At 32.1% G+C, this 27,706-nt stretch overlaps 3 protein-coding genes across 6 annotated transcripts in view; 2 read left to right on the forward strand and 1 right to left on the reverse strand.

Moving 5' to 3' along the window:
• The first annotated feature begins 69 nt into the window (after positions 1-69).
• Positions 70-12,178, forward strand: LOC131930466 (spindle and centriole-associated protein 1). 3 transcript variants are annotated; one of them, XM_059286966.1, is made up of 19 exons: positions 70-163; positions 2,882-2,980; positions 3,717-3,764; positions 4,009-4,075; positions 4,178-4,257; positions 4,383-4,454; positions 4,656-4,711; positions 5,291-5,403; positions 5,686-5,988; positions 6,167-6,345; positions 6,647-6,796; positions 8,055-8,147; positions 8,341-8,433; positions 8,537-8,723; positions 9,281-9,469; positions 9,833-10,149; positions 10,313-10,549; positions 10,950-11,024; positions 11,956-12,178. In XM_059286966.1, the coding sequence occupies exons 2-19, from the start codon at positions 2,912-2,914 to the stop codon at positions 12,031-12,033; spliced, it is 2,406 nt and encodes an 801-aa protein (XP_059142949.1). In that variant the 5' UTR covers positions 70-163; positions 2,882-2,911; the 3' UTR covers positions 12,034-12,178. The 3 variants fall into 3 exon arrangements, with proteins under 3 accessions (XP_059142949.1, XP_059142951.1, XP_059142950.1); XM_059286968.1 differs by lacking the exon at positions 70-163 and adding an exon at positions 579-650; XM_059286967.1 differs by lacking the exon at positions 70-163 and adding an exon at positions 1,405-1,531.
• Positions 12,179-14,243: 2,065 nt separating this feature from the next.
• LOC131930464 (S-methyl-5'-thioadenosine phosphorylase) lies at positions 14,244-20,955 on the reverse strand. Of its 2 annotated transcripts, none has more exons than XM_059286964.1 (10): positions 20,687-20,955; positions 19,792-19,844; positions 19,167-19,253; positions 18,884-18,942; positions 18,250-18,417; positions 16,921-17,023; positions 16,539-16,691; positions 15,091-15,177; positions 14,823-14,945; positions 14,244-14,604 (listed from the first exon to the last, which is right to left on the reverse strand). In XM_059286964.1, exons 2-10 carry the CDS (start codon positions 19,813-19,815, stop codon positions 14,578-14,580), a joined length of 831 nt encoding a protein of 276 aa, XP_059142947.1. In that variant the 5' UTR covers positions 19,816-19,844; positions 20,687-20,955; the 3' UTR covers positions 14,244-14,577. The 2 variants fall into 2 exon arrangements, with proteins under 2 accessions (XP_059142947.1, XP_059142946.1); XM_059286963.1 differs by having other exon boundaries at positions 20,636-20,955.
• A 4,323-nt stretch (positions 20,956-25,278) lies between these two features.
• Positions 25,279-27,706, forward strand: part of LOC131930463 (uncharacterized) — a gene marked incomplete at its 3' end in the record, with an annotated part of 109,816 nt that continues 107,388 nt past the window's right edge. The window contains exon 1 of the mRNA XM_059286962.1: positions 25,279-25,537. The remainder of the gene's footprint in view (positions 25,538-27,706) is intronic.

The raw sequence follows: 27,706 nt of genomic DNA on the forward strand, positions 1-27,706 counted from the left end.
ACGAACTCTCGTTGACAGAAAATACAAAAGTCTATTGGCCAAATACATCTTTATTTATTAAAGAGTTCTTTTTTTTTTAGTGTGAGGGAAAACTGTTTACAATCGCAACGTACTGATTTTAAAATAACATTACAAAACAACAAGTCTAGGCCTATTAATAAAAGTATTTACATAGATCTATCTGTATTTTTAACTTACCTTATATTAATATAAATCTAATCCGTTTACTGAAACGCTGCATTTTTGTCTTTTTAATGGTGAAAATGTATCGCCTGTGTAAATGACAATGTTTTTCTAACAAGCCTGCCTTAAAATAAAAAGCCCGCTTCTGCATTCATCATGAACATGTCTGTGCTGGCCTTTTGCCTCCCCTTTTAGTTTTATAAGAAAAAAATTTAATATAATATTAGTGAGCCTAAAAATCTCGATCTAGTGTTAAAAAAGTACAAGTATCTCTAGTACAGTAGTACTAGATCCACTTTGATCTAGAATCTAGATTAAGATTAGTATTAAAGTATTTTATTATTTAGGCCTATTATTATAAATAGATAGGCCTAGTGACTAGTCCTAGCAATTAAATAGTAAATTGTATATTTTACTGTTATGAAGTATTTTCATGGATTCTTAACTTCTTAGCTTGACTAGATCTAGTAAGTAGTAACTAAACTAGAATCTAGTACTACTTACTACAACTACTGCTAAGTCTAACTAACTAGTATCTAACTAAGGGGTAGACTAAGAGTTATGACTAGTAACTAAGGGACTCTTAACTATTAATTAACTAATAATTATAATATTCCATGACTATGACTACTACTACTTGTACTTAATACTTAATCCTCTTCACTTCCTGTGGAGTATTCTCGTTGGAGGGATCTTCTTTCAAAGCCTCTAAGGCGGCTCTTTACTTTCTTGTTTAGTTTCCATGACTCTGCAGCATAGAGGAGTACAGAACATACATTAGACTTGTAAATCCTTATTTTGGTTCTCTGCTGCAGTGAGGATGAATTCCAATCTTAGCAAGTCTGTTGAAAGCCTGTGCTGCCATTGCTATTTTGGTGGCTATTTCTTTCTCATTGCTGCACCATTTGCTGAGATATAGCTGCCGAGGTACTTAAAGTAAAGTCTTCGACCTCTTCTAGCTCTGCTCCATTAGAAAGCAAAGGTCTTGAGAACACTTTTAGTTTTTTGCTTTCATTAGCTTGGTTTTCCCAGAGTTTATCTTTTAGCAATTAGCTCTATTGTTGTGGTTTTTTCTTGGATTTTTTTTTTAGGCATGAGAGAGTAGAGCCAAGTCACAAGCAAAGACTAGAGTTACTATAAATACTGTGGGCTAAGCCTTACAAACTAGATCTATATTTCTATACTATTACTAGACAAATAGCCATAGATTAGCTCTATTAAATTATCTATCTAAATCTACTTCACTAAAGCTACACAAAATTTGAATACAGTTAAACTTGAGTTAAACTGTAACCAGATCTGTATTAATAGTATTATAATTATTCAGTATAACAAGCTGACCCACAGTGTAAGCATATGCTGCTATTTAGTTGTTTTATTTTCTACTTTTCATTAATTCATAATTTGTGAATTCAACACTACCAATCCTGCGACTGAAATTTTTTGTTTCAAAACACTATCAGTAGCTCGTGAAGGATGATTATCCACACCCTCCCCCCTGAAAGCAGCCGTCTGTGATGACAGTTTACAGACGACAATAAAAAGATCAAGCAGAACTCAATTGTTTAAAAACTAAATTATCTGCCCTTATTAGCCATGACTAGTTCAACCAGGCTCTACGATTTTAAACATTTAGTGTGAACCACAGCTCACCAGACTGGTGGAGGGTGGGGGTGGTAGCGATATGCTTCCATGGGGTGCCGCATGGTCCCTCCATGAAGCGAATTATATATATAGATAATATCAATAATAATAAATTAGACCTATAATTATAATATAATCAATTTTTAATTTATTAATTTTAGATTGTTCAAATTCAATTTAAATTCTAAAATCTTTATTGAAGCTGTTTATGTATGTATGAAACCTATACAGTATACTAAAATATAACAATAGGCCCTATAGATTATAGGCCTAATTATATTATTTATATAATCATATAATTGGCTAATACTAGATTCTTTCATTACTAAAAATACTAAATACATTTAAAATGCTATCCATATTGTAAATAATAAATATGCTGACATAAAATAATATATATAACAAACCACGCACCATTTCTAGGCCTGTAATTAAAATACATTAAATATGGATATTCCTTAATTTTAATTACTTGTAAGCCTAGGCCTGTGGCCTATCTATCTATCTATCTATCTATCTATCTATCTATCTATCTATCTATCTATCTATCTATCTATCTATCTATCTATCTATCTATCTATCTATCTATCTATCTATCTATCTATCTATCTATCTATGTTTATATATATATATATATATATATATATATATATATATATATATATATATATATATATATATATATATATATATATTTCTTTTTTATAATAATTACACTGTATATTAATTCAATTTCAATACAATACCGTAGTGCTATGAGGCATCTTGGCCTAGCAGTAGAGAGACTGTTAACATGAAAGTCTTGAGTTAAATCAGAGATCTAGTCAGTAGAATGTCCCTGAGATGACCCAGCTTTGATGGGTACCTAACTGACATTAGGGATAGCTAGGCATAGTGCTGACCGCTTTATCCCTTCATATGCCGAGGTCTCTTAAACAGATGAACTCTACTTCATCTGGCCTATGTGTCTTGGTCACAAACAGGAAAAGATGAATCAGTAATGCTAGGGTCATGTCTAAATTATAAGTGTAACTATAAAACTATTATTTTTCAGATATTTGTGCTATAGAATATTTCATGTCAAATGTCCTTCTATAGAGTTGGATACTCACGAAGAAAAACAGCACCCTTTAAGACTCGTCCAGAATGGGATGTAAGTATTGTAAAATACTCTCCACCAAATAATTAAAAAGCCTTGAACTGAGTTACCCAGAAGCCATACCTGTTTAAATTAAACTCCGAAAATCTCTTAATATACTCTGGAACTGGTCAATCCCAAAAGTAGTTTCATTTTTTTTTTTAAATTGTTAGTATTTTTTAATAATAAATTTCCAGTTTTATAAACAATGTAAAATTCAATCAGTTAGAGACAGTCTGGAAAGTATATGTAATTTAGAAAAGTGTATTCCAGAAGAAAATTTCAAAATTAAACAACTGCTTGCTTGTAGTTTGTTCTTGGATTGACACTTAATACTTACAATTAAGATAGAAGAAAAAGGATAACTTGATGCCATTTTTCCGTCGATGTAATCACAATTTCACTTTGTGGCATAGCCTAGTATGATTATACTTTTTTTGATGCTTCACAAATCTGGCATTGTTTTATAAATAGTTGACAAAACATCTTTTAAAAATCTGGAAGTTTTTGAAAAACACCTGAAAAAAATTCAGGAAAACATTGGACTTCCACTTTGAAAAAGCAATAGGAACCCCGAAAACAGTTGACCAGTTGTTACATGTACTTGAATCTAAACAGAATATTTCTAAGATAGATTGTCTAAACCAGAAGTCACTATAGAACTTGATAAGTTCACAAACCCATCAAGTTAAAAGTTAACATTCTCAGCGATTTTTGTTAACATTTTTTATATATTATGTTTTAATTGTAGGATACAGTCCATGACCTAACAGTTCACAGAGCCACACCAGAAGAAGTTGTATGTAGAATAATTCCAACTTTACTACAGTTCTTTAAAATTGATATTGTTACATTAGTACATTTTTAAAATTAATAGTATTACATTAGCGCACTTTAAAATTATATTTCTTTTCATTAAAGCTCAATAGCATTTTTTACATTAAATGTACTATGTTGTTGTTTTTTTTAATTATACATTAAAATTTTTAGTTTTTTTTATCTTTTTATGCTCATTGTTTTTTTTTTATTTATCTTATCCACAGTATTTAAGAAAGGAGGCCCATAAATCTAAAAATCATATGTCCATTAAGCTAGAAAAATTAAGAAAAGGTGAGACTAGAATGCAACTACTTTGTTTATTTACACATTTTGTTTTTACCTTGTTTGTTGTATGGAAACATGTAACTCATTGTAATACATTTTTCTCTCCAGAAAAACAGAAAAGTCGGTTAACTGAGGCTGAATCCCACCAGCTAGCGATTATAAAAGAGGTTCTCTATGATCAAGAGCAGGTACTTTAAGCTTTTTTTTTTTGTATGACTTATACACATTACATTTAAAATAAAAATTTCTATTTACATTACATGCAAAACACAAATCTTTTTTACATTACACTAATAAGTATTAAAATTTTCAGTTACAACATGTTTTGGCTAAATCTGACACCATGATGTCAGTTGTGAAGGATTTATTTGGAGATGATCCAAAGGTAAAAACAGTTGAATAAACCATGTATCAATTCTTATATTTAACTTGACTGCATAATGTATAAAATTATGTGGAAAAAAACCATTTGTTTTAGCACTATTAGCACTATTTCTAAAATACATTTTTAAAATAATATAAAAGAAATTTTTTTTCGAGCTATTTTTTTTAGAGCCAATAATTGGTTTTTTTTTATCTTTATCAGCGATTCATGGGTTTTCCCAATGTGACATCAGCACCTCATCAAAGTGATACTAATGGGTAAGTTATTATCAATTTACCTCCCCTTTATCAAATGTTAAGGCAGTACTGCTTTAAGGCTTGGAGACCTGGAGGGTTGCCAAGTCAAATAGCAACAGGCGACAGTTGTTCTCAAGCATGTGTTTACATCAAATCCTTAAGACAAAATGTCAAATGAAGACCTGTGGCAAACAGTAAAGCAACAGCCTTTTGACCAGGGTACTAAAGCCCTCTACTAAAGAACTCTACTACACTTGCCCCGTAGACTGTCATGTTTGAAAGGGAGCTTTACTTTAACTGACTAAAGCCCTCAGATTGGGAGTGGATCTGGCATGTCCGGATAAGAAGACAAAATGACGAGGCAAGCATTAGACCTGATGGGGAAAATAAAACTAAGCCGACCAAAGCATCCCTGGAGAAGGACAGTGGAAGGAGAAACAAGGGCTGCTGTGCTTACATGGACTCGACTACAGAGAGTTGCCCAAAACAAAGTCTGGCAGAGAGGTGAAGCTGCAGCCCTTTGCTCCTCAACGGCTTCAAAGGAATAAGTCAAGTATCTAGCTGTACTAGATTTATATATTTATTTATTTATTTCTACAGAACTAACAGCTTAGTTGCATCTGTACCTGACATCTATACTCGCACTGAGAAGTTGAGTGATTCTGTTATGGACCAGTCGGCCCTCAATGACATTGAATCAGGCTCAGATTCAGGTAATTTACTTTCTTTTCTTCTTCGCCTTTTTCAACTTCCAGTGGAGCGTAATCCATAACAATATTGGACTCAGGGAAATTCTAATGACTCGAACCTGGATTTGAGTTCAAGACTTTCGGGCTAGTAATCTAGTTCTCGACCACACGGCCATGCTGTCCCATTTCTTCTGGTGTAATTTGTTTTATTTTATTTTTGTTAATGTTTGCTTTTCAATAATTTTATACAATATGCATTGGTTATGTATAAGTTCTGTGATGGTTTTGGGTAATATTTTTTTCAAGATTATGGTGAGGTGAAAAGGCCAAATCCAATTTCATTTGAGTCTAAAATGGATTTAAAGCGGTTCCAGGAATACCTAAGAGAAGAGGAGAGGCAGACAGGTTATATGGAACCGCCTTCTTCATTTCTTTCCCAACAAGATGGTAACCACTCCAAGAGCCGGTTCAGTGTACAGAGTCATCCATCTTATGGGACCACTGAACCACTCAGTTTCTCAACTGTGCACAGTACCCTGCCAGGTAAACCTCAAAAGGATGCTACTCATGATGCTAAAATTATGGCTGCTTTGATGGCGGTTGCAGCAGGTGGGTGTCTTTTTTTCAAAAAGTATTCTTTTACTAGTTATTCATACTTACAAATTATTATTGACCTATGTAAATTAAAGTAAAATTCTAAAAGGAACAAGGAATTTCATTTTCATATTTTAATAATTTTTTTTCTTCTGATACTTCAAATCTGAGTTGAATGTCTTTTAACCTTTAGCCAACAATGTTATGCCTGGCCCCAAAACTCCACCCAGGAATCAGAACCCCCCTCTGCCTTCTGAAAACAGCCCGCCATCTGCCATGAATGATACTCAGAAAGTGAAAAGATCAAAATGCACAACAAAGTCTCAAAATGACTCAGTCTGTAGTGTTTCTAACATGAATGACCTAAAAAAGGTGGGGCCTCTGCTGATTTTTTTTTTATTGTTGCTTTTCTAATTAAAACACATCAAAGTTTTTTTCAGTTTTGTTAGTTCTGCCTCATATATTAAAATCTAAACCATTATAAAATTTCCATTACAAAAATATAAAATTACTCCAACAAGAGAAAATGCAAAACAAAAACAAAAAATGGTGTTGTTGTTAAATTTTTTTTTTGAAAGATGGAAAAGTTTATTTTATAACTTTAGATTTTTTTAAATGAAATTTTAAAACACTTTACCAAGACTTTTTATGTTTCAAATTTTTTTCTCACTAGGTTTTACAAGATTTGGAGAATGATATTTCAACTTATGAGCAACAAACTGGGAGGGTCCCTCAAGAGGAATTCAAGAAAACGTCAACATTTTCTGGCTATACCACAGCTCTGGTCTCAGCTGTCTCTCGATTGACACGATACCTTAAAGAGGTAAGAAACGTTTTGGTGATTCTATCAGCATCGACTGGCCAATGTAGTTAGGGTGTCCTTAAAGAGGTAAGAAACATTTTGGTGATTCTATCAGCATCGACTGGCCAATGTATTTAGGGTGTCCTTAAAGAGGTAAGAAACGTTTTGGTGATTCATCATCTGGCCAATGTAGTTAGGGTGTCTTTAAAGAGGTAAGAAATATTTTGGTGATTCTATCAGCATCGACTGGCCAATGTGTTTAGGGTGTCCTTAAAGAGGTAAGAAATATTTTGGTGATTCATCATCTGGCCAATGTAGTTAGGGTGTCCTTAAAGAGGTAAGAAACATTTTGGTGATTCTATCAGCATCGACTGGCCAATGTAGTTAGGGTGTAGCATGTAATTTATAACTTCATCATTTTTAAAGACTTATTACTTTTGATTACATTTAATCCTACACTAAGTTCAGTTATCTAAGTAATTCTGTTGTCTAGGAAATGCAGGTTCTTAAAAGTAGTTATTATATTTCTACCTTGCTAAAGCTCTATTTCAGCATGAAACTATGTTCACATTTTTTGCCTGTTTTTGTTAGTTATTACTTTGAACCCTGAATTGCACGTCTGTCATTAGCATTATTTTGTCCTATTCATGGAGGGCAATATCAAAGATGGCAGTTCGTCATCCAAGTTATTTATACAATTTTTTTTTTCAATTAATAAATTATTTTTTTTGACGAACAGTAGTATGAAGGAATATTTCTTTTAACATAATCGTATCTTATTTCCGCCCCTAATAAGACCAGCATTTAAAGCAAATAAATTACCATTGGTGTTTGTCCAATAAGCTCATTTTTATATTAAGATCATTGTAGATTCAGAAAAATCTCACTAATTAAAATGTGTGTTTATATGACAATGAAACTTAGTAAGTAAAAGAAACTGTGGCTTGGTTAATTTCAGTGGACATCTTTTTTATTTGAAACGTAGATCAAGCAGCACACCAATATAGTATTTAAGAGCTTGGTTTTAATTTCAAGTTAAAAATTAAATCTGGCTAATATTTTATTACATTGTGTTTACTTATCCCTCATTGACACAACAGGATTTATTGCTGATAAATTCATCCTTTTTTTTTTTTGAGTACCAAATACTAAAAAGAAGACTCTCCAAATGTGTTTTTATTTATTTTTTACTTCTCACAACAGTAACCTCACTTATAAAACTGGCGTAATCCACAATCTTTTCCCAGAAACTTTTAAAATAATTTTTCTATTTATCCAGACTGACCTAAGATTACAGACTGAGATCACACTGAGAGAACAGTTAATGCAAGATGTTTATCAGCTCAAGTCAGTCATTGATGCCTTATCTACAGTGAGTCAACAACCTGCTACTATTCCAGTCTATAACCTTGTTGAGAAAAAAATACAATAAAACTAAAACATCAAATAATGTTAGAGAATCATATAGCCTAACAAATTTTAATGTTTAATATTTAAAACATGTTTTGTCATAATGTCATGTACTTTATATCTTTATTGAAATTACTGTAATCGGTCTCTCACAGGATTTAATTGTGACTCAAGAAGAATATGGCAAGCTTTATTCTGAACATCAACGCTACAGGGAAAGCACAGAAAAAGAAATTACTTCAATCAAAGTAAGCAAACATATTTGATCTCCTTAAGTTTCTCTTATATGATGTTTTAATTACTACATGCTGCAATTTTTCAATGTAATTTGTGGGGTTTTTTTTATTGCAGGTCCAATTAAGTGAAGTAACTGAATGTCTTACAGGAGAAAAAATGCTGTCAAATCATACATCACAACAGGATTTAAAGAAGTTACAAAGTGATCAAAGACAGCAAGTTCATGAAACTGCTAACATAAGCAGCACTAGTAGAAAATCTGAAGAATCAAGAACATCAACTCCTGTATTAGACAATCAGAGTATGCAACCTTTTTCATATTCTATTAAAATACAATCATTGTATATCCTGGTTGCGTCATTTAGCTTATTTTGTTATTCTGAGATAAAGCATAAAGTGTAAGTAGTTACCTCTAGTTATTTATTCTTTTGTGAAGGTTTTTAAATTATTTAGATGTCATCCAACAACAAAGCCCCTAATTTTTACTTTAAATTTTGTAAAAAATGTCCATATTTTCTTAAAATCAAAATTCAGTCTGCAATAAAACAACCATTACTCAAAACCACTTTTTTTTAGAAATACTTTTTACCTTTAAAATATAAATATAAATATGAAAACTAACTTAATAACGCAAAAAGATTCAACTCGTTCTTGATTATATTTTGTCTCTAATACTGTATTAGCTTTGAATGATCATTCCTTATAATTTTGTGTCTGCTATATCATCAAAGCTGTACAGAAATGATTATTCCTTGTCTTGATTTGTCTCTTTTACTGTCATTATTCTTTATACATTTGTCTCTTATCTGTCATAGCTGTATATTGCCACACGTTTTAATATTTTTGCCTGTTATTTAGTCCCAGTTAAAAACGTTTACTCAAGCTGTGTTGACGGTCCACTAGCAACACAAAGACAAAAGGCTGTGGAATCATCTTCCTCCACTGCTGCTGTTTTGTTGTCCCCCCCAATCAGAAAAACAAGAGTCTCTTCTAGACCAGATATCCGTAATTATAATAATAATCACAAGGGCCAAAAACTCTCCTCACGTAAGAAAATTATGCTTTTTTATTGCCTTATATGTATCTGTCAACTCAAAAACACACACATGTCAGTCTCTAAGCAATTTGTTTTAGCTTTACAAATGAGCTCACTTAAAGTTATTGCTAAAAGCTTTACCCTTATATGGAAATGCTCTAGTGAAAATGAAATAGTTATAAAATAACCCCACTAAATTTTTTATACCTATATTTTTTTTTTATTGATATACTTAGAATGAAGATAATTTATACTGAGACTTACTAAATAGCATCCATATTATCAAAAGCTAAGTAGTGTTTGTTAACTTTAAATCACCTACTTACAATGAATATAATTTAGACCTGTCTAATGAAATTGTTTTTTTCTATCAGAACGTCAGTCCTCTTTAATTGACTTGGCACAGTTGGCCTGTAACGACCCACCAAGACTTACTCAGGCCCCCCCAGTAATGAACACTGTCAGCGTCCCCAGGCCAGTCCCTCTAGTGCAGAGTAACATGAATCCTGCTCTGGCTGCTAAAGCAAATCTCATGCCCGAGGGTGAAGGCCAGATACCAGGGGATGAAGGGGACGGACAGAGGTTCACAGATCATAGAGCAGGCTTACAGAAACCTCTGCCGTTGAATGATCTAGCTGACCTGGTGAGACTTGGTGATGAGACAGAACAACAGATTCAACAGCTTCAGGAGGTAATCAATAACTAATGGGAAGTTAAAAACTTAAATAATTTTTGTCAAAACAATTTTCTTAAAAAGCTACTTGAATTCATCAGCTCCTTCAATAAATTGTCCCAAAAAAACAATTGAAAAAAATGAGCTTTTTTTAAAAAACTAAAATATTTCTACAATTTAGCTTGCTGTTGAAGAAACAATGAACAATCCAGCCATGCAAAGTCTAATGCAGACGCAGATTGCAGAGCTAAACCGTCAGCAAGAAGAAGCCAAACGTAGACTGCTCGACCTGCTGGACAATCAAAGACTACAGCACCTGCGCCTACAAGAGCAGTATGATCCAGCCATGACAGACCAGGATTTGCCTCACAGTTATGCTGAACAGAATGTATATAACCACCGGTACCACTCAAAGCAGGTTGGTCGACAATTTTGTCACATCCTGATAAATTTAAGACCAAGATTTAATTTTTTAAATTTCATGTAAATCACTCATTATTTTTTAACGTAACTTTTAAAAAAGGAAGTAAATTACTTGAAAATATTGTTGAATGTTCTAAACTTTGTATGCAGTTAATCTGTTTAAGTATCCTCAATAAAGTAATAATTTAATACTTAAGAAAAACTTTATGCATCTTTTTTAATATTACATTTGTCACTGTATAGTATAAATATATTTTTAAAATTTTCCCCTTCCAAAAGTCATAGTCAGCATTACTAATATACATTTTTAGTAAAAAAATGTTTAGTGCCTATTGCTGGTGTTGTCAAAGAGTTCTATGATCAAAATAACTCATATCAAAATTTCAAATTTTCAGCAGACTACAGTGTCTCCCCCTATATCTCCCATTCCTCAACAAAATGAAAGGTCCAATAGCAGAAATTCTGACAAGGTAAAAACATTTCTACTTTTTAAATTAAAGTTTTATATTAAAATAGTATATTTGTATTATTCCCTAGAATGGTGATAATTAAAAATAAATAGAGCACATTTCTAAAATTATTATGGTTTTAAGTACTCCTGATCCCACACTAACCTCTACAAAAAAAGTGTATTATGAAAATATCACACTAATAAAAAAAGATTTTTAAGAGCCATAATTATTTTAATATAGTTTAGGGGTCATTCATTTATGATGTCCACAAAATAATATTAGACAAACATACACCTGGTCTCTTAAGGTAACTCTAATGCAGATCTACATAAGCTATCATTATCATCTGTCATCACTCCTGCTAGGGTTAGACCACCACCAAAGTTATTGTTCCTTGATCTATAGTTACCTTCACTAGTCTTGCAACCCATGGTGGTGTCTGCATCAGGTTCAATTATTTTATCACCTGGCTGATGAAGTTTACTCATACCCTTTTTAATTTTACTATTTTAATTTTCTTACCATACTGGATCAAGTCTAGAGGAAGTGTTCTCTGGGTGGAGTTAATGTGCATTTAACCATTTAGTTTAGGCTACAGTTTACACATCTTTGGACACTCACAATCTAAGATGATATGGCCAATTTTTAGTTATTAATTAAATTGAATAATTAATTAAACCTTGATAATAATAATTTCTCAAGTCCTTTTAATGCATAATATGATAAGTTATAATAAATATCATAACTAATAAATGAAATTAATACATTTTCAAAATATTAAATATAATATAAATTATTTTAATATTTATTATTAGTCTAATAAAGGAGCGGAAGGTTTAATGGTAGAGTGTTTGGCTGCTAGTCCGAAGGTCACGAGTTTAAATTTAAATAAAGCTTTACTCTTAGTATTTGAGTGTAAAAAATATGTACTTTAATTTTGTTTTTGCAGGCAATGTTTCAAGGAAATGGAATCAAAATTTCTATCCCCACAATTGACTTAGACAGTTCTAGAGACAGTGTAGGGTGAATTCATCACTTTTTTGCCATCATTGTTTTCATCAAGAATATAAATGTATACCATCACTGAGTAACAAATATTGACATCTGAAACTCAAAAATGAAATGTAATATACTTTAACATCAATTGACCAAAAAATGTATAACATCAACAAATTATTAAAATGTAACTAGATCTAATAACCAAATGTTATTTTCAAGATTGGAAATAATATTAATAAAGAAACTAGAAACTAAATAAATTTGTTGACTTTGTAAAGTATGCTGTCTTTTCTATTTTAAAAAGTAGTAATGCTCCATATGCTCATATTGATTTTCTTACTTGCATTTAAAGTTGAAAATTGTGTTTTAAGAATTAATGACATTTTTAAAAAAATATTTATGTGAATGTCCTTGTTTTCAAAATTCTAATTTCTCTTTATTGAATAATTGTAATATTAATTTTAAAGTTATCTTATTTGTATTATTTAGTTAAACTGATTTAATGTTTTAAATAAAAGATCCGTCATTAGTAACGGAAAAAACTAGCAACCATTAACTCTTTACTGCGTCATGAGATAATACAAATTATTAGTCTAAAAAAAACACACTAGGTATTTGTTTAATTATAGCAAATGTTTGTCTGTTGAAATAAAAGTAAAATAAGCCATTTAAATTAAAAACAAGCTGTATATTATCTTCATTAAATTTTTTGTTGATTAAAACTTCAGTTCTTGTGTAGTTAAAAAAAAAAATTTGAGTCCGTTATTAAATAAGTCTCATTATCCTGTCAGCTATGAAGTCATGATTACATCCACAAAGCTTGATGTGTGTTAGACTACAGGCAGCCACATTATCTCATTCTATGGTATAACCACAGAAAGCAACTCAAAGTCCCCTACCATACAGACAAGTACAGCTGTAACCGTTAAAAATTAATGACTAGAGGAAGGCAGTGTGGAGGAAAATAATGTATTGCTGTAAAACATTCACATACATAGTAATCACAGATACATATATGTACTGTGACATACAATGAATCGAGCAAAAGAAATAATACATTATTTGGAATAATTCATCTCCAATAAAAATCTACATTTTACAGCTAGTTTGTAAATATGCAGCTTCATTTATTAAATTGCTATAGATTATTAATAATTGTTACATAAAACTAAAATAACTCATTTATTCAATATCTATTCGAATTACAGATATTTCCTATTACATTTAATTTAACATTACCAAATACTAAATGAAATAAAATTAACTGTTCTATAAGCATTTAAAAAATGTCTTCTGTGAAACCTGTTTGTATTTTTTTTTATAAAACTAAAACATTCCAAGTAATACTTTTTAAGAATCCTAATATTATGCATAATGTGACATACTGCAGAGTTTCAACTTATCACCCGATGCATTCAGCTTAAATCAAGATCTATAAGTATTAAATTTAAAACTCCATACATCATATGTGCAATTGCACAATTCTAATTTAATAAAATTACAGATCATATAAGATAAGAATTTTATAATGACTTTGGTAAAAATAAAAATCATCTGATTATGCCATAGATTCACACAAATAATGCAGTTAGTGCATTATTAACAGTCGATAAAAACTTTACATAAAGATCATAAATCCAAGAGTTCACAGTATATCAAATCTAAATAATGAGTTAAAAATACTAGTCAGATAAAGAAAATAAGTACATTTCTTTTGAAGATTTAACCCATCCCAAGAAATGTATTTTATAAAACTAAGAGACAGGAAATATATCCTAATGCTCAATATACTGAATGTTATAAATTATGTCTTTAAAGACATTATAAAACATCCTTCAATATTAATTTGAGTCTGTCATCTCAATGAATATTCACGAGTTTTGCTTTACTTATATTAGTTATTGAAATAAAATATTCATATACCAATTTTGAGTATTTGTTAATACAGTTATGGTAATTAACAAAAATGCCTTTTAAAAAATCCTTAGGTTTTTTAATCAGTGCGTACAATTAGAAAAATTTATTGAAAATCTATTTAATTAAATTAGATTTATCAATTGTGGTAAATTATTACATTGAATTTAATTCTACAGGATAAAATGAACTTTTATACATTAAAAATGAAATACGTCCCTTTATTAAAAGGATTAACATGGTTAAAAATAATTGAGCAAATACTGAATTTTCTAAATCTAAAATTGTATCTTTCTGATTTTAAAATGGCAAGAACATGTATGAACATGTATGAAGAAGGTGAGCTAAAGTAAGCTGATACAGAACTAAAATACAAACCATTTTTGAAAATTGATTAGTTAGCTAAATCCCATTACTTCACAGCAAACAGTGATTAAATAATGAATGAATGCACTATATGAAAGCTAATGATAATGAAAGACACAAGATGAAAGAGACTAGTCTTGTGTTTTAGTTACATTGAACAGAGGTAATGTCTTCTTAATGTTTATCACTCAGAATGGTTAATACCCATACACAACTTCCTGCTTACAATCAGCATGCAACAGTTTATCTGTATATATCTCTTTAAAGTCATGTTCCACTCGGTTGAGGTAATTTACATGATAGACATCCTAGCAATGTCCTAAAATAATAATAGCAGAAAAAAAATTAATTAATGGAAAAATCATGTTTATTTATGTACTTATTAAGCAAAATTATAAGCAAAAATATAATGTCAATAAGTAGAATATGTTTATTCTATACCTCATTAATGATTTAAAACTGTGGCTAATCATAAGTATAACACCAAGATTAAAATTAATCTAATATTAGTTCATCAATGATAAAAAATATTCCTACCAAACTCTTCTGAATAGTTTCATCCCAGTTTTCTTCAGCAATTTTAGGGATGGCATTTTGTAAGACTTTCACAGCTTTAGATGAATTTTCTTTAAATGTTTTCACAGCCATTTCAACATGAACCTAATTTTGCAGTCAAATAGAAAACATCAAATTATTCCAAAAACAATTTTCAAACTGATCATGTGAAACTGTTATTTGATATTTCTTGGCTAACATTACTGTAGAATGTAAAATATAACAATAAGATGTAATGCAGCTAACTTACAGCTTCGTGGTCATCTCTCCAGCTGTCATAATCTGTTACCAATGCCAAGGATGCATACAATAAACCAGCCTCCTTAGCTAACACAACCTAAGAATTTTATTAAAAATAACATGAATGAAGATAATTTTTTAACAAGGGGAAACAGAATTCCCTTAAAATACTAACCTCTTATTGTATGCTTTACATTTACTAATTTAACTCTTTTCCACTTCCTACCACTTTATATCTTATCCACACATCCCAGAGAGCAGAAAAATAAGTATAAATTTTACCTAATTGTAACCCATCAAAATAAAATTCCAAAATTAGCCAATCCCATGAAAATTTACCAAGATTGAAAATTGCAGTAATAGTACACATAAGCTTCACAGTAAGCCTATAGCAACAACATATTTTTTTTATTAAAAAATATTAACAAGTGGGATAAACATATTAAACAGGTGTAAATACAGAATTACTATCTTTCTTCAGTTAAAGTGTTTTTGGCATTGAACCAACCCATTACATATTAAAACCTGGGTGATGTACAGACATGTCTACCCCTGTCAGCCAAAAGTAGGAACAGTCATGCCTAAAAGGAGGAGTTTGTAGCCAAAAAGAGGAACATACACACGGACGCTACTTTACTAAGTCAAAAATAAAAATAATTAATTAAAAATTACTCTAATGACATTAGTAGGCTTCTAGTTATATATAACTAGTCTCTAGGCCTAACCCTAACCTAACAGCTTACATTTTTTTAAAATTAACCAGTAGCCTGAGACACTGCCCCTCCTCTACCCATAAAAACTATAGCTTTGAAATATTATTGATTTGATTATTTATAACTTGCTATGTTCTAGGCTATATGAATAACAAATGCAGAAGGCTTCATCATATGTAATATATAAGTTAAGAACAAAGACACTTGATCTACCTAGTAAAAGTCCTAGTTACTTCTTATTGTAGTTACTAGTTAAGTTACAACTTACAAGATATATCAGTGTTCACTATTTCAGTATCTACTAGTAGATCTAGTTACAATTCTAGATCTAGTACTAGTAGATATACTACTAGCTAGATCTAGTATTAGATGATACTTGTAAATATTGTAAGTAAACTAGGAAACAGAAACGTATGCCAAACGTATGCTTTTCCCTGCCTTTTTTTCAACTCACTTTATTCCCATTCTTTATTAATTTTTTTTCAAAAAAATCTGAACAAACTGAGTCAAAATCGGAATGACGGAACAAATTACTTTTTTAGGTGAAAAAGCGGGACGGTTCCGATTTTGGCGGGACGGTAGGCATGTCTGGATGTATCTACTGATACAAGAGACCAGCTGCAGTTGTGTTAGGGTTAAGTTGACTACTTGTGCCCGTTCTTTACAAAAATTTATATTCAGCTTACATTTGAACTAGTTAACAATGAGACACCAAATATAGGACATACAGGTTAAACAGACATACCTCTGGTACAGTGCTCATGTTAATGACATCCCCTCTCCACTGTCTCCATACCCTGCTCTCTGCACGAGTTGAGAACCTTGGACCTTCAATAGTTATCATTGTTCCCCTCTCATGGAAAGGATAGCTCAATGCTTTGATGCTACTAGCTAAAATCTGGTAAAAAAGTGATTGATTTTTATCTTAAAATAAATTGTGAAGAAAACTAAAATTCAATAAAAGTACATTTGCAACTTCAAGAGGAAGTTCTAAATGCATAATTTTATTTTAGGGAAATTAAATCTAAAACATTAACTGAAAAGTATGCATTTTGAAATCCGCATACAGTGTTAAAATAAAAAAATTACATCAGCCCAACTAAAGCGCAGACAAGAAACATACATACAGATCTTAATCTTGGACAGAAAGGTTCACTCATAGGAACATGGCAAACACCAGTGTGATCTGGGGATGTTCCGTCATAAAAGGTCTGGACTCTCTTTGTTGTCCTATAGGATTTAACAAGGGGAGAGGTTGGTTTTTAGTCAACATTCAATATAACGAACGTTTTACTTTAAATAAATCATGAATCTTACAGAAAAATTGAAAAGATTTGTTTTTGCTCATCTTTTATATAAACTTTTATATAAACTACATATCTATAAGTGCTCTATAAACTTAAATAAGAATGATTTCATGTACTAATATAATGAGATAATAGATTAAACCAGTCCTTGTCCCTTGAAAAGTAATACAGCAAATTGTGATAGGACAGGTTGTAGAGCAGGGGTTCCCAACCTTTTTTTACTCTAGAGCACATTCTAAAATATTGGTAGGGTGGCGGGCACCACCTATTTTAAATCGACAAACTCCTTCCATAACTTGTCATTTTCCCATAATTTATTTTCTTATTTTCTTATAGTCATAATGTATTAATAAATAATAAACAAAATTGTTTCAAAATAATAAAATTATTTGGCATGTTTTTCAAATTGCATACACACAGAGAAATGTATTTACAAAACGTAAAGAAAGTAAACAAAACACATAAATACAAAGAAAATATTTAATTAAAAAATATAATAAAGTCGATGTGATCTTTGGCATTGCATTTCATTGGCCAGAGCTTCACAATTAGGAGCGTATGACGATAATCCTGTTAGCAGACAATCATAAAGATGCTCATCGGTGAGTCGAGATCTATATCTTGATTTTTATTAAGTTCATGTTTGAAAACAATGATTCGCATAAATATATCGAACCGAACCGTGGCGTTCGTTCCATTCGTTCACTTCGAGTTTTCTGTGTGTACAAGGTGTGATGTGCAAATGGCAGTAGCCGTTCCAGGCTAGCGTAAATAGTGCAGTCTGGCTCACCACTAGACAAGTTGGGACAAGTATCGAACATATTTAATAAACCTAGGCAGTAAGAAAAATTAAAACTGTAACAAATGAATAAAAATAAATCATATTTTAAAATAATGTTTATGAAAAAAATTCTGTCTCTGTCGAATAGTGAGAGGCGGGCACATACGAATCGTTCAGCGGGCGCCATGGCGCCCGCGGGCACAGGGTTGGGAACCCCTGTTGTAGAGGGTTCATTACATGTAGTTCAAAATATCTCTCATGAGTACAATAGCTAAGGAGCTTACTTCTTTCCCACTTTGGTATTTAGCTTATGATATTTTTATGTTTTAGAATCAAATTTCATCTACCCACTGTAGCCAAAAGCTTACCTGTCCAGAAAATCATCAATCAAAACAATTTCCCCTGGATGAATGTTTTCTTGCAGGGATCCACAAGCTGTTGTGGCCACGACGTGGGTGCAACCTTCTTGTTTTAGGGCCCATATGTTGGCACGGAAGTTGATGAGTGATGGGGTGTAGCTGTGATTTCTACCATGTCTGAAAAACATTACTTTTTCTACAGGTCTCATTTAAAAAATAATTACATTTACAAGAAAATAATGCAATGATGAAATGATAATACTAATAGGCTATGTAATAATTTTAGGGGTGTCAAAATGTCAACTTTACTAACCCTTAGATGGTAATTTCATTTTACATCAAGCAAATAGAGTTAGCACTAATGGAAGAATGCAGGCTTTAGCATTTAAATCAAGTACTTAATTTACCATGAATCTCAACCAATTTTTAGAGCTTTTTTATGTAGTTTGGTAGCTTCTATGTATAAAGTAACTATGTAATATTTTCAAAAACTACTATCTTTTCTTTAGTAATTTTTTATTTCATTTTTTTATTTCACTTTAATAACATATATCTTAAATTAAATGCAGTTAGCTCCCTTTTGTTGAAAAAATGATTTAAACAAGTGTGTCAATGAAAACTAATTTTTTCCAACAAATATTACCTTGGCAGGAGGACACAATTGACTCCATTGATTGTACCTATGATCAGACTGTCCGACGGCTAGAGATATTAAGTTTCCAATTAATAAAAAGCAATAGCAAACATTAACGGTTAATGGTTTTCATAATAGGCTATACACCATTTTATATATTAGTTAAGGCTTCAAAAACCTAATTTAAATTAAATAAATAAGCATATTCTAAATATTTTATTATAATATATTAGCTATAAATAGAGTACTGGTTATAATTATCAGTAAACAAATTAATAAAAGGTGAACGCACATCTCCAAATGGTGTGGTGACGGTCTTCTCTTTTCTATCATCAAGGATGTCTGGGTTGTCCAAGCCAGAGCCACCGATGATTCCCACCTAAAGATAACAAATATCAATTTTTAGCTTGTAAAAATTTAGAACTGTTTTTTTTAACAAGTCAATATACCTTAGCTTTAAGAAAATACATAGCATAACAGCAAATAAAAATTTGAGCTGTAAAATGTAAAAATAAGATTAAAAATTTAAATAATTTTAGGAAAAGGTAGATCTATAACAAAAAAAAAGTCAGTAGTCTTTCATGACTGGGTGGCATGGTCCAGTAATTTGAAAGATTAACAGATCTAGCTTTTGCTATGCCATACTATAGCCCCTAGGTAATTAAACCTCTAAAAAAACTCAATACTATATAATTATACATTCAGTGTTTCTTGATATTTTCCGTTTACTATATAAATTCCATCTTTCTTTGGGGGGGGGGGGGGGGGCTCTGCCTCCTCCTCCCTCCTCCTCCCCCAAAGAGATGTCTGGAAGAAACTGTCTATATTAGTTTAAAACTTAAAAATATGTCTAAACAGATTGTAGATTATAATGAAATGTAAGAAATACAGCTATTCCCGACCAAGTGGGAGCTTACCTTAATCGGCTTAATGCTTGACATATTTCTTTATTTGTATTTACACCACAATGCTGGAAACAAAAGAAAATTAGTTAATATTTAATATTTAGGCCTAATAATCGATCTAGAATATTTCTATTATTTAGCCACTTTAGTGACTAATAGTGTGGTTCAAATAAAACTTGAATCTAAATCTGTTCTACCGAGTAGTCAGTGTCGTGAAAATTAAATGTATGACTGAGGTAAAAAATATTTAAAACATTTGGACTATATTATAAATATTAGGCCCCCTAATATATTGAATATTAAATATAGTCAATCAATAGTCATTAGTCGTCTATTTGTATTTATAGATATTTAATAATTTATTTCATAGCATCAGCTGCTAGAATCTACTACAATCTTGTTCATGTAGTCTGACTATGGTAATCTCACTCCACTCCAACAGTCAAAATCATTAACTCACATTAACATTCTATAGAATTGAAAAATCAATTAAGTGAAGTGACCTGTTGAGCGAAATGTGAAAGTAGGCCTACCGCTACTCTAATTTTAGTATAACTATATAATAGTTATAATAGTATAGATAGGCGTATAGTCATAGTGCCGTCGTATAGTGTATAGGGCATAGGGGATAGGCCCCTATTCTTAATTTTAAATAATTTATTAACTAGAGTAGTAAACATTTAAAAAAACAAGGCTTTTAGTTTTACAAGGCCCATTTAAAATTTATTTATATTTAGTATTATTTAGGCTTTCAGCTAGAATGGCCGCATATGTGAGCAGATATTAGATTTAGTTCTATGTAGGGCCCTACTTTCTACATTTTGCATGCTAAAATGTCAAAATATGCGCTGGTTACCTCAAGTTAATTCTTAAGTTAGCAACTCTCCCGGAGACTAAAAGTACTTACACTAGGTCGCAAGCAAATGCTGAAACGACAACCCTGTAGAGTGTAGGCTATCTGTAGTTTCGACTATCGTTTCTTTCGGCGCAAAGCTTTTCGCATTTATTTGTAAACAGTAGAAAACACCTATCCGTCGCGTAAATAATTGTACTTGATTTTATAGTATTAAAAATGTGCCCTAATGCTTATTTTAATAGGATGCGAAAATCCAGATGATTCTTAATAATTTCTGTTAGAACAAATTCTTTAAAATGTAGGGCTCTCCTACTCCTATCCAGTATCCTTGCCTTAATCCTACGATCCTTGACCCAGAGTCGCTTGATTGCACTAGAAGTTTAATTTCTAGTATTTTAGAAATACAAGTAGAATCTAGCCTATTTAATTTATTAAATATTTACACCAAGAATCAACTTCTACTAGATCTAGATCTAGATCTTGGTTTCTAGTTGCCTAGATCTAAGAAGAAATGTCCTAAATCTACCTTAGAGAGTTGTGTCAAAATAGCGATGCGTCGAAATCACTAGATTCTAGATCTAGATCTAGTTCTAGCTTTGAGAATAATGGAACAAACATTTACCTTTGACCTCAATAAAAAACGAGAGCAAGACAACCGAACCCTGTTGAGCCACTGAAAGTTGAGGGTTGGGTTTACATTGTGTAATGTTTAAAAAAAGTCTTTGTTTAATTTTAATAATTTAAATGCACTATCTCTAAATATTTGCCTATTTGCGTATGTGATGTATTTGTATTTTTTTAAAGCGCTGATAGCGTCATTTTTTTTTTTCGTTATAAATAATTTAGATTTCTAAGATATCTACATCGAGTAACTTAAGTAAGATTTTGTAAGAACAGAAAGAAACCCTGAAAATGGAAACCTCGACTTGGCCCCCGTGTTTCTTCCAGAGGGTCATCCATAAATGACGTCACGCTTTTTCTATATACGCTTATTATATATATATATATATATATATATATATATATATATATATATATATATATATATATATATATATATATATATATATATATATAGGGGCGTAGCGAGGGGGGGGGCGGGGGGGTGCGGACCGCACCGGGTGACACCATTTAGGGGGGGGGGGGGTGACACCAAAGCAAAAAAATAGCAAAATATATAGAGAAAAACTTGAGGGGGGGGGGTGCAAATCGAAAGTTTGAGGGGGGGGGGTGCAAATCGAAAACTTGAAAGTTTGTCCCCGGGAAGGGTCGCAACGCCTCTGGGGGGGTGACACCATTAATGGCCGCACCGGGTGACACCCGACCTCGCTACGCCACTGTATATATATATATATATATATATATATATATATATATATATATATATATATATATATATATATATATATATATATATATATATATATATATATATATATATATATATATATATATATATATATATATATATATATATATAATATTTGACAAAATAGATGACTTAAGTTGTAATTTATTTTATTACTATGTTAATAATTTCAGTCACAGTTAAAAGGGAAGCTTCTCTCTTTGATAACATCAGATGCGCTCCCCTCTCCCACTGTTCACAATATGTTATTAGCTGTTTGAGGTATGTGGTCGTCCATAAATGAGGTCTAACTCGTAGGGGGGAGGGGGGGGGTCCGTAATTTTGTGACGGTGTGTGATGAGGGGGGGGGGGGTGCAAAGGTGTGTGGATGCCAACTCAAGGAATAAGATGGTGTGACGTCACACTTTTGCATTATAAAAAAGCAATGTTAGAAAACAAGTTTTAGCCGTTATTTCGCGTTTTACAAAACGGTTTTAATAAATTGCAATAGGAATTGATCAAAAGGCTCTATGTTGACATAATTCTGACAAGATTTTGGAAAAATATCGATGTTTTAAGAAAAATTCAACAGCCATTTTGAGGGGGGGGGGGGTTGGAGACTGAGGAGTGACGTCATATTAGGGGGGGTCTGGCTTTTTGCGACGATGTGTGATGGAGGGGAGGGGGAGGTAAAAATCGTTTAAAAAGCGTGACGTCATGTATGGATGACCCCTATATTAAAAGAGAGACGGTGCTATATATAAAAGTATAATAGAACAAAAATTTAGACAAACTACATTATCAAAAAACATCAAAGTAATTGAAGTTAAAACAAATAGAAAAACGTTGACAGATTTTGCACTTAGATCGAGTAGTGAAAAAATGATGGCCATGGATAGCCAAAAGCAATAATTCTCGAATGTAACCACAGACGCAAAGTAGGGCGGAACTTGGGGGGGGGGGGGGGGGGGGGGGGGGCGGACAGGCAAGGGTGGGCTGGCTGTGTCCAAGCCAAGGGGCCCTGGACATGTTTAAAGGGGCCACCAAATCTAGATTGATAATTTCATTGAACATTTTCCCTAAAAAATTGAATGTTACGCCTTGAAATGAAGGAATGGAAATGATAAAATGGTGAAATACCAACAAATTGTTAAAAAAAAAAATTCAAAACACAAATAGAACTATTACTACAGCCTACAGCAACGTTCATGAGGGCTCACTGAGATTTTTTTCGGGGTGGGGCAAGTATATTTCTAGGTAGACCAGGTTCACCCACGATTCGTGGGGTGAGATATATGATAACTGAATTTAAATCTATGGCTATGGGATGCCAAACCGTAAGAAAAGAGTCTCCAAGGCACACAAGAGAAGGTTCGCGTTTATTGAGCGTCCACGTATTACATTGCCGGTCAGCATCGTGGTCCCACAATAGAATGTTCCTGTCTATAATTAAGGAGTGAACCAAGTGACATCCAGCTACAACTTATTTATGAGTTTGTCGAAGGTATGCTCGGACTGGCGTGAATGCCGGCAATGTAGACGTGTGAGAAATCAGGAACGGCTTTACAGTGAAGCGAAGTCGCCAATATATATATATATATATATATATCAAAACAGTATGGACTTTACTGTGAATGGAAGCAAAATTGCTAGATGCCACGTCAAAATATAAGATGAATAAGGACATACATAATGCATGGATGCCATTCCAACATTATATAATAAATATAGGCATAATATTTTAAAGAAGCTAGGAAATATTTTTTTTAAAAACTAGTATGGGCATAATTTAGAATGGATGCTCTTCAAACATTCCATAATGAATATAAGCATAAAATTTGAAAGATGCCCCGACAATGTATAAAATGAATGTGGGCATAATTACTGTATGGATGCCGTTCAAAAGTATATGATGAATATAAGCATAATAACAACATTAAAGAGCATGCCTCTATGATGTATAAACTATGATTATGGGCTTAAATATTTTAGGGATGCTCACAAAATAAATTATGATGAATATCGGCATCGTTACTTTATAGAAGCCCATATAAGGTATAAAATGAATAAGAGCATAACTTTTCTAAAAGATGCCAAAATCAACATTTCTGTCTGGGAAAGGATGAATCCTTAAGATGACACAACACAATTTTAAAAAATGCACCTTGTTGGATGTCCACTTGATGTGTTGTGGATGATGTTGTCAAAATTTTTAGAGAAAAAAAAGCAGCCACAACTAAAGATCACATCACGAAAGTGGCTTGGCCCCAAAAAGACAACAGCGGAACCCGTTGGGGTAGGGAGGGGTGACGATAGATTCAATTGATGGGTGGGGGTGAGGCAGAACATGCCCATAAGTTTAGTTGAAGTTGAATAACTTTACTGGCCCATAGTCGACCATAATCAATTCTTTTTTAGTTAAGAAACTTAATTTTCTTTCATTTTTGACTTGATGGTTGTTTTGTTAAAAGAATACTGTAGCTGCGGTTGGATTATCTTTATTCTGCAGACATCCCACGCTCTTTTATATTCTTTGTTTCCCTTTGTTTTTAAACCATTGTGAAAGATAGGCAAACGTTTAAACCACTTCCATGACTTATTTCCCTTTTTAAAATTGCCAAATATGTGTGCTCTTAAGCAGTTTTTAAATAGATTTGCATTAAACAAATTAAAACGCAATTAATTCTCTTAATCATTTTTTAAAAAAATACAAACTAAAGATATAATAATATAAATGCAAAAAGACATAAAAATAAACATAACACGAGAAACCATTACATATCCAAAGCTTTGATAGTTCATATTATTTTGACCAACTTTAAGTTTAGAAATATTAATATTATAGCCGTAATAAAATAAAAGAGATTTTCAAAACACACTAATGCACTCACACGCATGAGATGTTGTTGTAATTTGATTTAATTGAAAAAAAACAACAACAACAAAGAATGTTTTTTTTAAAAACCCGATCAGGCCAGAAATGAGTATAATTCCTATGTTCAAATTCTTTTATTGTATGTATATATATATATATATATATATATATATATATATATATATATATATATATATATATATATATATATGGGGGGGGCAACATTTTTTTTGCGGGGTGGCCCTTTTTTTTTCTGCTTGTGTCTGAAAGTTACGAAGATTGGGGGTCATTTCAAAAAAAGTTTAGGCCTATAGTCATTAGTCAGTATAATGTTATAAAGGTTAGGGGTGGATAAATGTTAAATTTGTGAGTCATATAAAATGCGCACGATCCCTAGATTCCAGTTCATACGATGGTAACCTAATTAAGATGTAGGCGCTCTAGTTCATTTTAGGATAGATGTAGTCATATATCATAGGCCTAGATCTTGTCAGAGAGAAAATGTCAGTGATTTCACCGGAAATCATTTAAATCACGTGATTAGTACCAACATGGCGGGATACTGCAGAGTATAGTTTCCTGTTTAGTAAATTTCTGTGAACTTTTTGCGAAAAATAACAATACACTCATTTTAAACACATTATTTTGTACGCAGTAAGAAGTAACCAAAACTTATTAGGTAATAATTCATATACGTGTTTTTAAAACCTTATACCATGAGATGAGATTCCTAATTAATTTCAACTTTTTATTTTTCCATTTTAAAACAATATTTTATTAAACATGCAACTTTAAAATTGTTAGAGCATGAAACAATATATTTTCTATCTATACTTATATAATAAACAATTCATTAGTATACTAAGTTAACTAAATATTGTTAGCCTAAGCCAAATTTTAAAATTAATAATTGTATTCTTCTAGATATAATATATAGGCTCTAAGTCTAGATCTAGATCTAGATTCTAATAAATTAAAATAGTGAATTGTGGTCAAGATGCTGATCTAGATCTTGGACAGTAATCAATCATTCTTAGTCTCTTCTTTAGAGTACTGCTGTCTTTACTCTTTAGAGTTAGACTGCTAGTCCAAGACTAAAAAGAGTAAGAAGGCCTTGCCTTTAGTTAGACTTTAGCTTAAAGTCTTAAAGCCTTTAGCTTTGGCTAGTAACTAAGAAGCAGCGAGTCACCCCCCCCCCCCGTGAAAGCAGCCTCCTCTTAGTTACCTCCCCTAATTAATAATTATAAAATCGTTTCAAACTAAATTATCTGCCCCTCATGGCCATCACTAAACCCGGCTCTACGATTGTAAACATTTAGCGTGAACCACAGCTCACCAGACCATGTAGGGGTGGGGTGGTAGGAAGCGCGCTTACAGCTGAATGTTTTCTAGCGTCTCCAAGAAGAGAATTATATATATATATATTATATAGATAAGTCTAGATTTCTACTTTCTACACTTCTAGATCTAGAATCTATTTCTATAACTATAGATAGACTATAGATCTGGGCCTAATCTAGATCTAGAGTATCTAGACTAAAACAAGCTCTCACGTTGAATATTGTTGACTGTTTTTGAGGCTTGTCATGCCCAAGAGATTATCTAGACTAGAAATCTTGTCTTAAACTTTCCATTTTGACTATACTTACATACATACATAAATACATATTAGATCTACTACTAGATCTACTACTAAGTCAAGTGCAAACCACACCCATTTATAGTCTTTACTTTTACAGTAGATGTCTAAAATACTAGAATATTAGTTCATTAGTATTTTTATATGCCTGCTCTATTCTTTAAGGAACCTTTACTACTTACCTTTAGTCTTAGTCATGAGTGGCTTTAGACATTAAGTCATATTAGTTATTGAATATGCTTAGGCCTATTGAGTAGACTATATAGTATACTGTATAGCGTATGGTGATATCGTATAGCAGTATAGGTCCTACTAGAAAATAAACTGGATAATATTTAGAATTGACCCTTTGAAGCCCTGGCAGAACAAACCCAGCCCCTTAAAAATAAACTTAAAGCAAAAATATAGACAACCTACATTAAAATTTAGTTTAATTACTAAATTAGCAAAGTAAAATATCTAGGTCTATTAAATTTTATATTTTAATTTTTTAACTACTCATTTTAAAAACAAATTTTTCTTCTGCTTTAATTCTCAGGCCTTTTCTCTAAATGCTGTTTGTATCTAGATAAGAACCAAAGATACTTGTATGACTGTTATTTTAATAATTCGGTGCAAGGCTAAATTTTTGTAAACGTTAAAAAGTGAAATTTAGGACTAAATATTTCTGCTAGTGATATCAAATAGGCTAATTCTAGCCGGAAAAAGAAACGCTTGCGCAATGGAGAGAAACTACAGCCTTTCTTCGCGTCGATATTTTCAATGGTACTGCGAATGCGTGTATTTACAAACAAACCGGATAACCCAAACCCTAGCTCTAAACCTAACCCTAGCGCAGCTATTAAGGAACTATTGAGTTTCGTATCTTCTGCCGAGCAGATGGAGACACTGGGGCGGAATTTTTTTTTCCGAGTAGCCACTTCATATTATATAATTCATTTATTTAGTAAGTTCTAATGGACAGTCCAAGATATCATTTTGCCTCTGCTCTGAGTGGCTTATGGGACGGAGTGGTCTAGCGGTAGAAAGCTGGACTGCTAACCCGCAAGTCTCGAGTTCGAATCCGGGTTCAAGTCAGTACGCCATCCCTGAGTCCACCCAACTCTGATGGGTACCTAACTCACGTTAGGGAGAGTAAAGGCGGCTGGGCATAGTGCTGACCACACTATCTCTTCATGTGCCGAGGTCACAGAAACAAGTGAACTCATC

The sequence above is a fragment of the Physella acuta genome, unplaced genomic scaffold (assembly GCF_028476545.2).
Source record: "Physella acuta isolate Inbredline_101_S28 unplaced genomic scaffold, ASM2847654v3 ptg001782l, whole genome shotgun sequence".
NCBI classification, from domain to species: Eukaryota; Metazoa; Mollusca; class Gastropoda; family Physidae; genus Physella; species Physella acuta.

Bases quoted from the DNA above. Each gene is read 5' to 3' on its own strand.
- LOC131930464 (XM_059286964.1), bottom strand. From the start codon at position 19,815: ATGTCAAGCATTAAGCCGATTAAG. The intron at 19,254-19,791 runs GTAAGCTCCCAC...TGTTATCTTTAG, and splicing joins CAAGCATTAAGCCGATTAAG to GTGGGAATCATCGGTGGCTC. The intron at 15,178-16,538 runs GTATGTCTGTTT...TAAAATTCTTAG, and splicing joins ACATGAGCACTGTACCAGAG to GTTGTGTTAGCTAAGGAGGC.
- LOC131930466 (XM_059286966.1), top strand. From the start codon at position 2,912: ATGTCCTTCTATAGAGTTGGATACTCACGAAGAAAAACAGCACCCTTT. The intron at 4,712-5,290 runs GTAAGTTATTAT...TTATTTCTACAG, and splicing joins CATCAAAGTGATACTAATGG to AACTAACAGCTTAGTTGCAT. The intron at 11,025-11,955 runs GTAAAAACATTT...TTGTTTTTGCAG, and splicing joins ATAGCAGAAATTCTGACAAG to GCAATGTTTCAAGGAAATGG.